This window comes from Culex pipiens, chromosome 3 (assembly GCF_016801865.2).
Source record: "Culex pipiens pallens isolate TS chromosome 3, TS_CPP_V2, whole genome shotgun sequence".
Classification (NCBI taxonomy): Eukaryota; Metazoa; Arthropoda; class Insecta; order Diptera; family Culicidae; genus Culex; species Culex pipiens.
The window spans coordinates 35,426,041-35,441,149 of NC_068939.1; the positions used below are offsets into that span (position 1 = coordinate 35,426,041).

General features: G+C 33.8%; 1 protein-coding gene across 1 annotated transcript in view; it reads left to right on the plus strand.

Moving 5' to 3' along the window:
- LOC120418886 (uncharacterized) overlaps positions 1-15,109 on the plus strand; it is a 115,097-nt gene that overhangs the window by 88,356 nt on the left and 11,632 nt on the right. The window contains exons 3-4 of the mRNA XM_039581419.2: positions 1,410-1,531; positions 1,653-1,816. Of these exons, the coding sequence (XP_039437353.1) occupies positions 1,410-1,531; positions 1,653-1,816 (286 nt within the window). The remainder of the gene's footprint in view (positions 1-1,409; positions 1,532-1,652; positions 1,817-15,109) is intronic.

Sequence of the window (15,109 nt, forward strand, 5' to 3'; positions counted from 1 at the left end):
CAAGATCATGAACCACCCTAATTTTCAACCAAACCAAAGGTGGCCTTTTTCATTTGCAACAACTATTTGCCATAATCTCAAGATTTGAATGAAAAAAGTGTTTTAAAATGCATGTACACTAGCTAAATTGTTTAACAAACATTAGTTTTCAAAAAATGTAAGATTTGACGAAAACAAAAATTTTAGCGAAACATTTTTTTTTTTTTTGCTATCCTAAACATCGAAGATTTTCAAAAAACCAAAAGATTTTTAAATCAACCCAAACATGCTTAAAAATGATTCTAAACGCAGGAGAATCCATTTTCAATTGATTTCAGCGGATTGCACTTTAAATTTCATTGAAACTTTCCGGAGTTTTTTTTTTTTTTGAAAAAGTCCAATAAACCAAATTTTCAGTTTTTGCCTTTTGGGCGTTTTTGAAACCGCCTTGAGCCAGGGGTACAAAAAAACACCCAAAAAGCAAAAACTGAAAATTTGGTTTATTGGACCTTTTAAAAAAAAACTCCAGTTTTGAACTTTTTTGAAAAAAAATTGCCCCCCTAACAAAAACTTTAAATTAAATTTGAACCAGCCTAATGATGGAAAAATGATTCACGACTAGCTAGCTTTGGTATTTTTTCTTTTTTTTTGTCATTTTTGGGTCATATATGACCCATCAGGCCGGAAAGGGTTAAAAAATTATGTTGTAGGTAAAACTGTTGAAAGAAACTCGCTTGCTAATTATCACTCGAATTAAGTTAAAAACTCTTTTTATGAGTTGTAATTGAACGTCAATGTGCTGATATGACAACATTGGAGGCACGATGGTGTTGGATGATGGTGCCTTGTTTGAAATTATGCTGTCTTCAATTTTTTTTGCCGTTTTTTAAGAAGGAAGGGGGGAGGGGGAATAACTTTGAAAAAGATTTGCAATGGTCTAAGCAGCTTTGAAAAAAAATAATATTTAAAAAAAAATCTGACTTTTCTAATATTTTATTCCCAAATTAAAAAAAAAAATCAATATCTTTTCCAAAATATTTTGTTTTCTACAAATCTTGGGTATTTCAAAAAACAAATGCTGGTAATATTTTGTGCCTAGAAAACAAAACTCTTTGGTTAAACTGTCACTATCAATTTCAATCAGCTTAGCATTTAATAATTACTAATAACATCGATTTTGACCTAATTTGACCTCTTAAGAAAATTCAAAAATATAAAAATTTGCTAACTCTACCCTACAGAGAGCCTTTTGACTGATTGCACCGACCCCAACCAGTGTGCCCTTACATAATCTCGTTTTGCCACACCTAATTTCACCCTAAATTACCCCTCCCGGGACCAGCGAGTGGCCCAGATCTCTCTCTCCACAGCTAATGATAATTTGTTTGCTAATTTTCTTCTTACTCTTTCTTTTTTCTTTTTTCGCGCAGGTGGTACTTCCGGAAGATCAAGAGAATAGAGGCGGAGAAGAAATTGCTGCTGCCGGAAAACGAGCACGGTGCATTCTTGATTCGCGACTCGGAAAGCCGCCATAATGACTACTCGCTGTCGGGTGAGTGCATGCCGTCGGGGACCACCCTAGTCCGACCCCTCCGATGCTTAACGACACGCCATTTCTTTTCTCTCTCATTTCCGCTTCGCGGCTTTCTTCCCGGAACTTGGGCTGCGAACAGTCCGCGACGGCGATACTGTGAAGCACTACAGAATCCGGCAGCTGGACGAGGGTGGATTCTTCATTGCCAGGAGGACCACCTTCCGGACGCTGCAGGAACTGGTCGAGCACTACAGCAAGGACTCGGACGGACTGTGCGTGAACCTGTGCAAACCATGCGTTCAGGTGAGTGATTGCAAAAGTATTCCAAATTTTGCCAGCCGGACTCATTTCGCGTAACACGGAAGCTTTTAAGTTGGTTGTCCTCAATCGAGTCGACGCGGACTAATGACACTACTTAGGGCAGCGAAACGAACAGGGCGGATCAATCTGTCATCATTTCTTTTGCTTCTGTTATTTCATATCTTCGTCGTGTTGTTGTTTTCGGGTGTGAGCCTGCGTGTGCAAGCCGCTTTGTTTTTGCTCTGTTATCTCATTCGTTATTTCGGTCTATTACTTTCTTTCTTTCTTCTTTTGTTTTTTTCGCTATTTTACTTTTTTTCTTTGCATTCACACATAACTCTTCAAACGTTCTATCTTCTTTTCATTTTGATGTGTGCATTGCATCCTCTCTATCGTGTTTTCTCTCTCGCCTACTCTCTGCTCTCTCTGTTTTGATCTCATCAACTGGTTGGTTGTGTGCCGTCTGCAAATGAATCACATCACAACACCTCTCTATTCATCACCATCATCATTATCATCATCAGTCTGGTCGTTACTATCAAATGTTTGAGGTAGGACACCATCAGTTGACCCGTCCCGCCCACCCCGTCCCTTGACGTTAGTAACTGTTGTGGTGTAGTGTTTCTCTCCTTTGTACAAATGTATGGCCACTCTGTGTATCAATTTCATTTGCGTCATAAATGATTGTGGCGTTACGATTTGTGTGATGTGACTGATGAGTTTCAACTGTTTTACTTGCTTTACTGAGTTTTATCCAAAATTTCAACTCAAGAAAGTAATTTTATGAATAAACATTAGATCTTCCGCTGCAATGAAATTATCTGAACATTTTTTTTCTTCACTATACAGAAATCGTGTTTATTATCCAGACAAATCTAATTTCTGTGACCCCATTTTAGTCAAATTTGAATATTTAATTGCCTATTAAATTAAAAATGCATTTTTTCAATGTTTCATCTCCGCCATTTTGGCCGCCATCTTGGATTTAAAAATTCTGGACCACTTTAGAATAGTTGATGAGTTATACTTAAGCTCAACAATAAAAAATATGAGAACAAAAAAAAATGTTTTCGTGATTCGATTATGAAATTTGTCCAAGACCTTCGGATAATCGAATCTAGACTGTATGGAAGACTTTTTACTAAAAAAAAATATCTCAAATAACTGTATTTATCAAAAGTCCTCTCAGTTCCATATGGTACAGTTATCCTCTCGGCCTACTATCGTGAATACAGATTTGACCATTATTTGAAATTGTTGAAGAATTCACTTCTTGATTTTTTTTTAGAAAAAAAAAAACTATCAACTTTTTTTTATCATAATCTCGAAATCTTGAAAATGAATAACTTTTTTTTGCTAGTAGCTCACAAAAGGGAAAAAACCTTGGTCTCTAAAAAATTTTGGTTTTATTTTTTTTTCTTAAATATGAATTCGGCTAATAATTTGTTTCGATCCAGCTTAGATTGTAAGGAGTTACATACATGTAAATCGGCAAAAATGTCAGAGGTTGGTTTGAGCACAAAGTCAAACTTTTTTAAAATCTGTTTTCAGGACATTAAAATATACATTTTCAACTATTTAAAAAATAAATTTGAAGACATTTGGTTGTATCATTGCCGAGAAACAGCTATATGAAGTTAGCATTTTCAAAAAACAGGTGCCACAATATCTTAACACTGCCTTGACCAAATCGGCTCAAAATTGACGAAGGTCGATTTTCAAAAAGTTTATTTTAAAAAAAGATAAAAATATTTTTATGTTTTTCATATAAAAAATCGAAAGCTTTTGATTTTTGTATTAAAAAAAATGCAAAATTTCAAAATCGGGCTTCGTCATGCACACGGGATATGTCTTGCGAGTCTTCACCCAAAATTTCAGCCAATTTGGTCTATCCCATCTCGAGACATCGCGGAACCCGTAAATCAACTCGGTGTTCAGAGAAAAACGCTCGCAAAGTTTGACAGTTCGCTTTGCGCATGGCAATATTTTCAGGCTAAATCGTCTGTAACTTACTTTACCCAAGTAACATTTTTTCCAGGAATTCTACAAGAGCTCTGCAAGATAGCTACAGCATATCAGTTTGGACCGCGGTAGGATAAAATTCTCTTCAAAACTTCTTCAGGAGTTTGGAAGAGTACTTGAAGAGAGTTTTATCCTCTCGCGGTCCAAACTGCTACGCTGTAGCTATCTTGAAGAGCTCTTGTAGAACTCCTGGAAAAAAATGTTACTTGGGTTAATCATGAAAGTTGATTTAATAAATTTTCTGTAATATGACATTCTGTGATTTTCTACATGTATGTAACCCCTTAAACATCCATACAAAAAATAAACCGTAAAACATGCCTGAAAAAAGACATACTTTCACTTTTTTTTAAATTGGATTTTGTAAAATTCGGTTCTAGTGCAAACTATTTTTTAACGGCTAATATCCCGCCTTTACCATAATACACACATAGATTTTTTTACCGAATTCGGTAAAGTTTACCGAATTTTTAACTGCTGAACAGTTCAATTAACTGAAACTTACCGAGTTCGGTAAAAACTTACCGAATCTCTGTAATGAAGTCCATTATTGATCATCCTACAACCGAAATTCGATAAAATTTTGTTCATTTTGACAGATGGTTTACCGATCTAAACTTTACCGATTTTTCAATTACCGAATTCGGTAAAATAATCTAAGTGTGTAGTCATTTTTGTATACATGTCAACGTCAACGACTGGTATTCTTCCAAAAAGTAGATTTTTGGTACCTTCTGAAGATCTGAAAAAGTGATTCACAATGGAGCACTTCCATTCGAACAGTTTTTGTTTTTTTTCTACAATGTATTCCTTATGGGAGAACTGTCATTTCTACCACTCGAGTCGGGTGCTCCATTACAGTACTTTTTAAAATGGTGCACACTTAGAATTTTTAAATGAATTTGGTAGTTGAAAAATCGGTTGTACGATGAACAATAATGAACTTCATTACCAAATTTCGCTATGTTTTTACCGAATTCGGTAGTTTTCAGTTTACCGAAATGTTCAGCAGTTCAAATTTCGGTAAAATTTACCGAATTCGGTAAAAAATTAAGTGTGTATTGATGAACCAACAGTTCATTTTTAAATTCTTCATATTTGCCGTTGCATATATTTTTTGATGTTTTTGTCTTTCAACTCTGACCTACGTCGAGGGTGGGCAAAAAAAATACAAGATACAGACATAGATTTTTTAACCGAAATCGGTAAATTTTGCCGATTGTTCAACTGCTGAACAGTTCGGTAAACTGTAAACTATGGGAATTGGTAAAATTCGGTGAATTTCGTAGGCGAAAATCAGTAGTGCGATGAACAATAATGAACTTATTATTGTTCATCGTACAACCGAAATTCGGTAAAACTTTGTTCATTTTGACAGATGGTTTACCGATCTAAACTTTAACGATTTTTCAACTGCCGAATTCGGTAAATTAATCTTAGTGTGTATGGTTTATACATAAGTTAAAAACATATTTTCAATAATTGATGTAAAACTGTTATAATACTTTCATGGTTATTTTTAATGGAATTTCAATGTAATTTATATTTAAAATCATCAATTCCGAAGTGCGACCAAAATACGAAATAATTTAAAAATTTTAACCTTTTTCAAAACTTCTAAGCAAAATGTATCACAAAATGCGTTAAACATTATAACAGTTATGCTGCTCTCACCAATGGGTTCAACGAAAGATATATTCTTGAAGTTTTAAGTTTTTTCCTATTTGTGGTCCCAAAATTTTAAATATGACTCATTCTACATACTTCAATCGTGCACAAAAAAAGTTAAGCTTTTTTTCAACATTTGTGGAGTTTTTTAAACGTCCAATATACAATTTATTTTATTTTTTGCTTTTTGAGTGTTCCTGAATATCCCTGACTCAAGGCGGTTTCAATGAAACCCAAAAAGCTAAAATTTACATATTGTTTGACCTTTTGAAAAAAAAAACTCTTTTGTGCAACCCTTCCTTTTTACACTACCCTACAGTTACAAATATTTTAAAAATTCGAAATTTCAATGGAAATTCAAGAGCAATCATCTTAAAAATCTACTTAAAAAGGCATTCCCCTACGTTTAGAATCATCAATTTTTTGCTAAAATTTTTGTTTTCGTCAGATCTACAATTAAAAAAAATAATGATTGCAAAACAACTGAGTGTGTAAAATTACTTCGAATTATCGAATGACGAAAACTTTTTTTTCATTGTCTCAAATATGACTCCAAAATGCTCTAAAGTGATTTGGAAATTTGATTTTAAAATTACAAAAATACTTAAGCTTTTCTATTGCTATTATTTTCCTTAGCAAATCTCGAAGGTTTTTTTTGTAATTTTTTATTTCTTGCCAAATCCGATGTTTGAATAGCCAATGAAATCAAAATGAAATACAGTACAAATCGAGGTACAAATCATAGTTGAATGGTTCTCCAAAACTCTATAAGGTTATAAGAAATACGTAATTGTGAATTGATTATTTAGTAACATAACTAATTTAATTTAAAGTGAGTTGGTTGGTTGGTGCCTTCCTCTAATTTAAAGAGTGAAAATTTATTTTCCTGTTGCAAATCTAGAAAATTAGTACGAAAACATTAAACCAGGTGCATACCATATTTCACAAACAAACTTTACAATATTTTTTATTAATAACTCAATTTTATTAGGTCCTTTTAGGTGCTGCGGCCAGGTTAGGACAGAGGATCATAAAAAGTTTTATAAAAATAAAACTTTTCAATATTCCAGAACTTTTCAAACCCTAGTCTCAGCAAAACTAAACCAATGTGACAAATCATAAACAAGCAATCAATATTCACAGTCACATCAATTTTCAAACCAAACGTGTTCCACGCATTCCGATTCTTGTAAATAAGCTCAGCTCCTCAAAATCCATCAAATCTGTCAGTTTTGCGGGTTCAAAGTCAGCCTATCGTGCACGTTACAAGTTCACTCACACCCCACCAAAACCACCGCAAGCATGTGACCTTCCGCGTCATAGTTTCAATCCATCAGTGTCTTATTTCTAGTTGCCCTCTTTGCTTTTGAATTAGTTTAGTTTGATTTTTTTTTTTTGCATTCTCACATTACATTAGAATTCCCTCTTCCGCTGTGCCACACCACCATTTTCGTGAGTGAGTTCCTTCACCTTGTTGCCCCGTCGTCGTCGTCGCCGTGATTTGTTGCAAATAGTTTCAAATTTGTGTTCCACCACCTTCCTCGCTAGTAGTTATCGCTAGTATGTCGAACTAAATCGTGGCCAAGCTAAACAGCAAACAACACGTGCTTTGGAGTGTAAATTGAAGCCAGCCATGGGTAACGGGTGTTTTGCTTTGATGATCCCGGGCAGACGGTAATAACAAAATTCATGCCATTTCAATAACAAATACTGTTAAAATAACAGAAATTGTTATGGAATCTTCTTGAAAAATCCATTTTTGCATAAGGGTACACCCAAAGTTAAAGAACGAGGGGATAGTCCTCACGAAAAGAAACGTGAGGAAAGTACTATTTTGCGAGAGTATAGTCCTCTCGCCTGTTCATTCGTTCATTGGAACAGTTCATCCTATTGAGTGGCTTATATGGACAAATGACCGCCCTTCCCGGGTAAACGGTAATAACAAAATTCATGTCATTTCAATAACAAATTCTGTTAAAATATCAAAAAGTGTTATGGATTCTTCTTGAAAAATTCATTGTTGCATAAGAGTAGAATAACAGTTTATGTTATCATAACAAAATTTGTTATCGGTCTGATATTGATTGAAAGCCAGAACAACTTGGGAATAACATTTTTTGTTATGGAAGAATACCCCAAACTGTTATTGGGATGATCGGATTAGTTGTTAAAATAACAAAAATTAATAACAAAGATTTGTTCGAAGAATAACTAAAAATGTTATAAGTCTGTTATTACAATAACAATCAAATAACAAAAAAATCATAACGGTGAATAACAAAACTTGTTATAAATAACATAAAATGTTATTGGCCTAGTATTTTCAAATATCAAAAAATGTTATTCCAAAGTTATTGCCGTCTGCTCGGGTTTAGTCACCGAACCATGGTGGCCCATACGGCAAAGGCACGGTTCAATATGCCGAAGGTCATAGGTTCGAGTCTCGGTACCGGTACTTTTTTTTTGATAGATGAACTTATTTTGAAGATGAACCCATGAGTAAAGTACTCTCGTTAATTTCGGGATTTATCCTCTCAGTCCGCACACAGTACCATTTTACTACCGAATCGTGCTCTTTATCCTCTCGTATGCCGATGCCCAATTCTGGGTGTATAATAACAGTTTATGTTATCATAACAAAATTTGTTTCTGGTCTGATATTGGTTGAAATCCAAAACAACTTTGGAATAACATTTCTTGTTATGGAAGAATATCTCCAAATGTTATTGGGATGATCGGATTAGTTGTTAAAATAACAAAAAATAATAACAAAGATTTGTTCGAAGAATAACTAAAAATGTTATTAGTCTGTTATTACAATAACAACATAAATTGTTATTGGCCTAGTATTTTCAAATAACAAAAAATGTTATTCCCACGATATTTCCGTCTGCTCGGGATGAGCGATGCGCTGAAGAACTCTCCGGCAAGTTAAGGTCGACCTTCGGCGGAATGTATTGGCCGGTTAGAATCGATTTTTTTTTTCGAAGAAACTTGGAACAGTACGCTGTTTGTGAGAGGGAGAGATTAGCTCATAAGCAGACAGTTTAGCTTGTTGGCATTGTGTTTTTCTGTTTGATGCCGAAACAGAACGTGCCTTTATGCGTGTACTGAGAAAGATCGCAACGATTCTCCGGCTACACGAGGAGATGTTGACGTGCCCTCCTCGGCACTTGGAAGCAGAGGTTTTCAATCGGTTTTAAAAATAATTTGAAAAAATAATATTTTAACAAATCGATGATATTTTATTCTTTTGATTTATGAACCAAACAAAAATTCAAGCAACCAAATTCACAAACCTTCCTAGTTGCTCACCCACCCATCAATCCTTTATCGCGACAGCTTATAATTAAAAATTCTACCCTCGTGCCATCGCGCCAGCCGATGATCAGCACCTTAATAATTTTTGCGTGCCCCCTCTCACGAAGAAAGAACCCCGCCAGGTATATTGTTGTTCTTTCCCATATATATCGCCGCGCCGCAAAGTTTCGCCAAGTGACTCTTCCCAAAGTCATAAACATGCCGACGGGGGTGATTCCGCGATAATAATCGCACGCGAATTCCATCGATTGTTGCGTTGCAAAACCGTTTCGTGGTGCCCCCCAAGGTCTTGGCCACAAATCTTCGAAGGCAGTCGAGCCTCTCTCAGTTGGTTGGGGGGTTTGTTCTGGGGGTCTTGTTCTCTGAAAACGACAACAACAACAAGCTACGAGACTCTAGGAAGTGGATGTCCGTTTCAGCGCTCACGGCGTCCGTTTTGACAGCATTATGGCAGCCGGAGTAAGCGATCTGTTGGGAGAATGCACAAGTAGATTTGTGTTGGCTTCTGGTCAAGAACGAGGGGTGTGTTCTGATGCAATGTCCGATTTCTTGAAGAAAACGTAGTGACAATTTGCGCGAAATCGTCTTATCTTTCATGATTAAAAATGAGTTTAGTTAAACAAAAAACGTCCTTTCGAGACAAGAAAAGTTCGAGTTTTTAGAGAACCAAAAAATGCATGTTTTGTTCCATTGAGAAGTATTGACAAGAAATAGTCACTAGACTGGCTCGTCGTTATATGAAAAAATCAAAAAAGTGATCAAATCAAACCAGAATAAGATTTTTTTGTTGGTTGGATTTAGGCCCTAAACTACTCCCCAAATTTGAATTGGAATTGGAATGATTCGTTGTGTCTACACTTTGAGCATTGCATTTCAATTTTCTATGAAAAATTAAACTTTTTGATTTTTTGTTTTTTTTTTAGTTCCTTTTTTTGTGCTATTTTTGCTCAGAAAACAGTTTTTTTCTGATCTCCAAATAATTTTTTATGGAAAACATTTTTTTTTTCGCTAAATATTAAACCTTTTTATTTTTATGTTTATGCCAAACTTATTTAATAGCATTCAAATCCTGCAAAAGATACAGCTTTCTAAAAAATGGTCTAAATCGTGTTTTTATTTTTAATTTTAGATCAGTTTTGGGCACCATGCTTTCTTCGGAAAAGTTTCTTTATTTTGCATTTTTAAACTTTGTTGATACGACCCTTCGTTGCTGAAATATTGCCATGCAATGGTTTAAAAACAGGAAAATTGATGTTTTCTAAGTCCCACCCAAACAACACACCATTTTTTAATGTCGATATCTCAGTAACTAATGGTCCGGTTTTCAATGTTAAAATATGTAACATTCGTGAAATTTTCCAATCTTTTCGAAAAAAATGTTTTCAAAATTTTTTAACCAAAACTAACATTTTAAAAGGGCGTAATATTGAATGTTTGGCCTTTTTGAAATGTCAGTCCTGGTTTAAAAATTTTGAAAATTTTGTTTTGAAAAGATCGAAAAATTTAACGAATGTTTCATATTTTAACACTGAAAATCGGACCATTAGTTGCTGAGATATCGACATTAGAAAATGGTGTATTGTTTGGGTGGGACTTAGAAAACATCAATTTTCCTGTTTTTAAACCTTTGCATGGCAATATTTCAGCAACGAAGGGTCGTATCAACAAAGTTCAAAAGTGCAAAATAGGGGAAATTCTCGTATGTTTGGCAGGTTAAGCACTCGCTCCTAACTCCATCCAATTAGCTGATTTTCACTATTTATACAACTAATTTTGCAAAACTTTAGATAGAAACTTGCTTTCTCATTTCTTACTGACCTATTTATCACTCGATTTCAGTTGAAAACGCTTTTAATTAGCTTTAACTGAAGGCACGCTGGAATTAGATGCTGTTCCCCTATATAGAATTTTGTCAGCTTTTCAAAAATATTTTTTCAAAAGTGGGCAATCATGTGCACTAATTGAAAAAAAAGAAAAACTTCGACTATTTTCAAAAAAAGTCACCTAAAAATGGATTTAACTTGAAAACGGTGCACTTTATGAAAATTTCATTGAAGTACTTTTTGATTGTAAATTTGATTTTACATCTAAAAATGAAGTTGAAAAATTTTTGCGACCAAAAATTTATAACTCGCTCAAAGATTTTTTGCACAACCTGGAAATTTCTGCAATGTTGGCATTTGATGTCCTCTAAAACATATAAAAAAATAAATATGGTGTTTTTTTGCAAATCAAGTTTTAGTGATAAAAAGTTAAATAAAAAATCACCAAAAAAATTTTACCGTGTATCATTTTTTTCAGTGTAGTCCATATCCATACCTACAACTTTGCCCAAGACACCAAATCGATCAAAAAATTCCTTCAAAAGATACAGATTTTTGAAATTTCATACATCATTTTTGTATGGCCAGCTGCCAAATTTGTATGGAAAATTATATGGACAAACAAATGACGAAAATGGCTTCTTTGGGCAAACCAAAGGCACCAAAAAAGTTTCAGTCGGATTAAAAAATACAGAAAAAATCGAATGTCGGAAATCTGAGAGAACTGCTCAATACATATAATTAATTTATTTATTTATAAAATACTTATTAAATTTTAATCTCATTGGATACAAAATTGTAGTTCAGAGCAAAAAAGAAATCTGAGAGAACTGCTCAATACATATAATTAATTTATTTATTTATAAAATACTTATTAAATTTTAATCTCATTGGATACAAAATTGTAGTTCAGAGCAAAAAAGATCAATTTTTAATTTATTATAAGCTATTTAAAAACTGTCGTTCTAGTTTAGATTGAAATGCAGATTATCACCAAATAATATTTTTGAGCTAATTCTGTTATTGTAAGCTTAAAAAAAGATACAGCTTTCTAAAAACCGGTCTAAAACGTGATTTTTTAAATTTTAGATCAGTTTTGGGCACCATGCTTTCTTTGGCAAAGTTTTTGGAAATTTTCTCAATTTTAAAGCTATTGCAACAGTTTTTTTTTAATTGGCGGAATGATGAAAATTAGACAAATCAAATAACAAAAAAGTCGGGGTTTCCGTGCAAATTCCCATTCAAAGTTGAAATGCTCAAATCGGTGGTTGTTTCAAGGCTTGATGGTGACCAGAAAATAGTTTCGTAATTAAAATACGCAACTTTTGGTACCCTAACATGTACAGGTCATCGCTGAAATTTTTAAGTTATCGCAGTTTTAGTGAAAAATAGATTTTCTGCCGATTTCGTCATTTTCTTGTTTTTGCGCGTGGCGCGTCGAAAAACTCAATTTTTATTTTCAAAAAATCATATCCCGGAAGCGTACGGCTCGACATCGCCAATTTTTTGATAAAATTTGTGAATCCGATAAAAATACTTTCAGACGTAGGCTCTTTGGTCCACGGTCCACGGTCACGGTCAAAACGCAATTTTAAGTTTTCATACGACTTTTTCAAATATTAAGCTAGATTTTTTAAACTTTTTTTTATTTTTTTCAAATAGCCAATCTAATCACCTTTCTTTTGCTCCTAAGACAGCTGAAATCGGATGAAATGACGCGAAGATATAATTTAAAAAAAGTGGTTTTTGCGAAAAATTACGAAAATTACCATTTTTCGCACCACCCTAGCAAAAATTTTGAGCTCGATCGGAGAACTTTTTTTCGGGTTAGGCTCTTTTCGAATGGAATTGCTGTATAAGGCCGTAAATCCAACTGAAAAAAAAAACCCTTGTTCTGACAAATCGACCATGTTGAGCCTCCCTATTAGTCACAGAGAAGTATGTACAAAACGTAACGATTCTTGGAGAAATAGTGATTGAAAACATATCACCAAAAAAATCAAATAAAGATCAAGCAAAAATAATTATGACCATCATTTACTTCTCAACATATTATTTTTCTTTAATTAAATTTCAGTAGTTGCGTTCCAGAAATACAGCCTCTAAAATATGAACATGAGCATAACAAATGATTTTTTTACATAAAAAATCGGGCCATAATTTTTTGAGATATTAGCATTTCTAACATGTTTTTTTAGAGAAATCGACACTTCTTCAAATATCGTAACTGAATGGCCTACTATTCTGTGGCTTATGACATTTTTGGTCCCTTAAAACATGTATAAAAATCCCCAATTATAGATTTTGGGAATTCTACCTTTTTGTGTTAAAAAAAAATAAATAAAAAAAAACCTGCAGATTGTTGAAAATTGATGTATATTAGTTTTGTTTAGCTGCCAAAATTTTATGGAGACTTGTATGGGCAAACCAGTAATGCAAAATAGCTTCTTTGATTATAGGGAGAACCGCAGAATGTTTTAGATGAATCAAAAATTATAAAAATTAAATTTAATTAATTTAGCCAATTTCCTAATACATATAATCTATTTGCCCTTATTATTCAAATGATTAAACTTGTTTATTAAATAATATTTAAACTATTGGTTTGATTTTAATAGTTTAAAAAAATGCTATGTATCCTGCTCTTTTGCAATAAAAAAAAATCATGTTATATAAATCGAGCATAATATTTTAAAGAACTAAAAGCATTAATTTTAAGCATTTTCAGTTGCATTGAGAGAAAAAATGCTAATTGGCTTCTTTTCTTTCACTAAAGGATGGACAAAATTTCATTTAAATAAAAAAATAAATAATTATATTTTTTTTTCAAAATTTTAAATTCTACAGAATAATTCCTTTGTTAAAATGTATAATATGATTCATGACATGCAAAGACCACCCTATTACGGAACGTCCGGATGAAACTCAAATTCATTGTAGCATTTAGAACTGTGGAAAGGCTATAAAATCACACGACGAGAAGCTTCTTGATTAGTTTTCAAATTTGAAGACCATGCGAAAGCCTTTCCTTTCCTCAATGTGTGTTTTCCAATCCAACACCTACTGGCCGGAAGTGAAATTACAGAAAAGTTTTTTTTTATCAGACAGCTTATCTCAGTCTCGTTTATTAGGTGGTGTTGGATCTTTCCAGTTTTTTGTGTTAAAGATATAAAAATCAAGCTTGATTTTGAAGTTTCCACAAAAATTTAAGTTTTTCTAATGTTGCACATTTAAACAACATTTTTGTCAATCAATTTTAGATTTTTTGACAAACGGTATCTGAAAATAATATTACATAACTGCATCATACTTAGTTATCGCTCTCTCGTTCCAAAAAATCACACTTTTGAAACAGTGAAATTTGCAACAATTCCAATTTTTATTTTTATTTTTCGAGTTATAAACAAACACTTTTATTGTGGTTCTAAAACAAAGAGCCTTCGTTTCGTTACCCACCTCAGAGACACACTTAATCAGTCAATAAAAACCAACGGGAGTGCAAGAATAGCACCACAATAACACCAATGGTCAAAACAAAATTCACACACAAAGAGAAGAAGAAGTGAGTTTGTGCGCGCGGGCACATTCCAACCAAACAAATCGATTCTCGCGCGTGCGTCTTCGCGTCCTCTCCGGTGACATTGAACGACACGTCAATTGGCCGCGCAACGGCGACGGTGAACAATTAATTACTTTTTAAATGGTGAAGCTCTTTCAAAACAAGATCTGTTTTGTTTCGGGTCGATTTATGGCTTGCAGGCGAACAGTGCAATTGAAAACATTAAAAAATGGTTGATTTTTACAATTTGTTTTCAGATTTGAAATTTGATAAAAAAAGATTTATTTGATTTATATTCTAATTTGAGAAATTGTTTTTTTTTTTCAATTAATTATTGAAGATTTTTTTGAAGTTGTCCAAAGACTCTCAATCTACCCTGTCTCGTACGCACCCGTTCCATGTCGCCACACTGGAAGCAAAAATTTCATTACACTTGAGATGAGAAGGAAAAAAAACAAAAACATATTTTCTTAATTGTTTCGCGCCACTTCCGGCTCATCATCTGCCGATGGAATGTCGCAGCTGCGCCGCCACCATCCAATTGACCGGTGTCGGTAATTGATTTGTCACACATCTGCCTACTTGACCAATTCTTGGCCCCGCGGAGAGACTTGGCCTGCCAAGCGACGAACCCGTTGATGGTTTCGATTCCGGTTCAGTGGAATGCATTTTTGTGGGTATTTTTTTTCTTCTCTGCAAGTCATTCAGCAATGTTGGCAGCTTGTTCGGAATGAGTTGTTTAATTTCGTGTTGTAATTTAAATTTAATCGGCGTATTGGATTGCGGATCTTAACGGTTGGCAAGTTAAGGCTCCGATTCTTTAAAAAAAAATATTTATTTATCAAAAGTAAATTGTGTACTACCTACTAGGTATTCAAGTTAAGTAAAATTTCAAAATAAAAG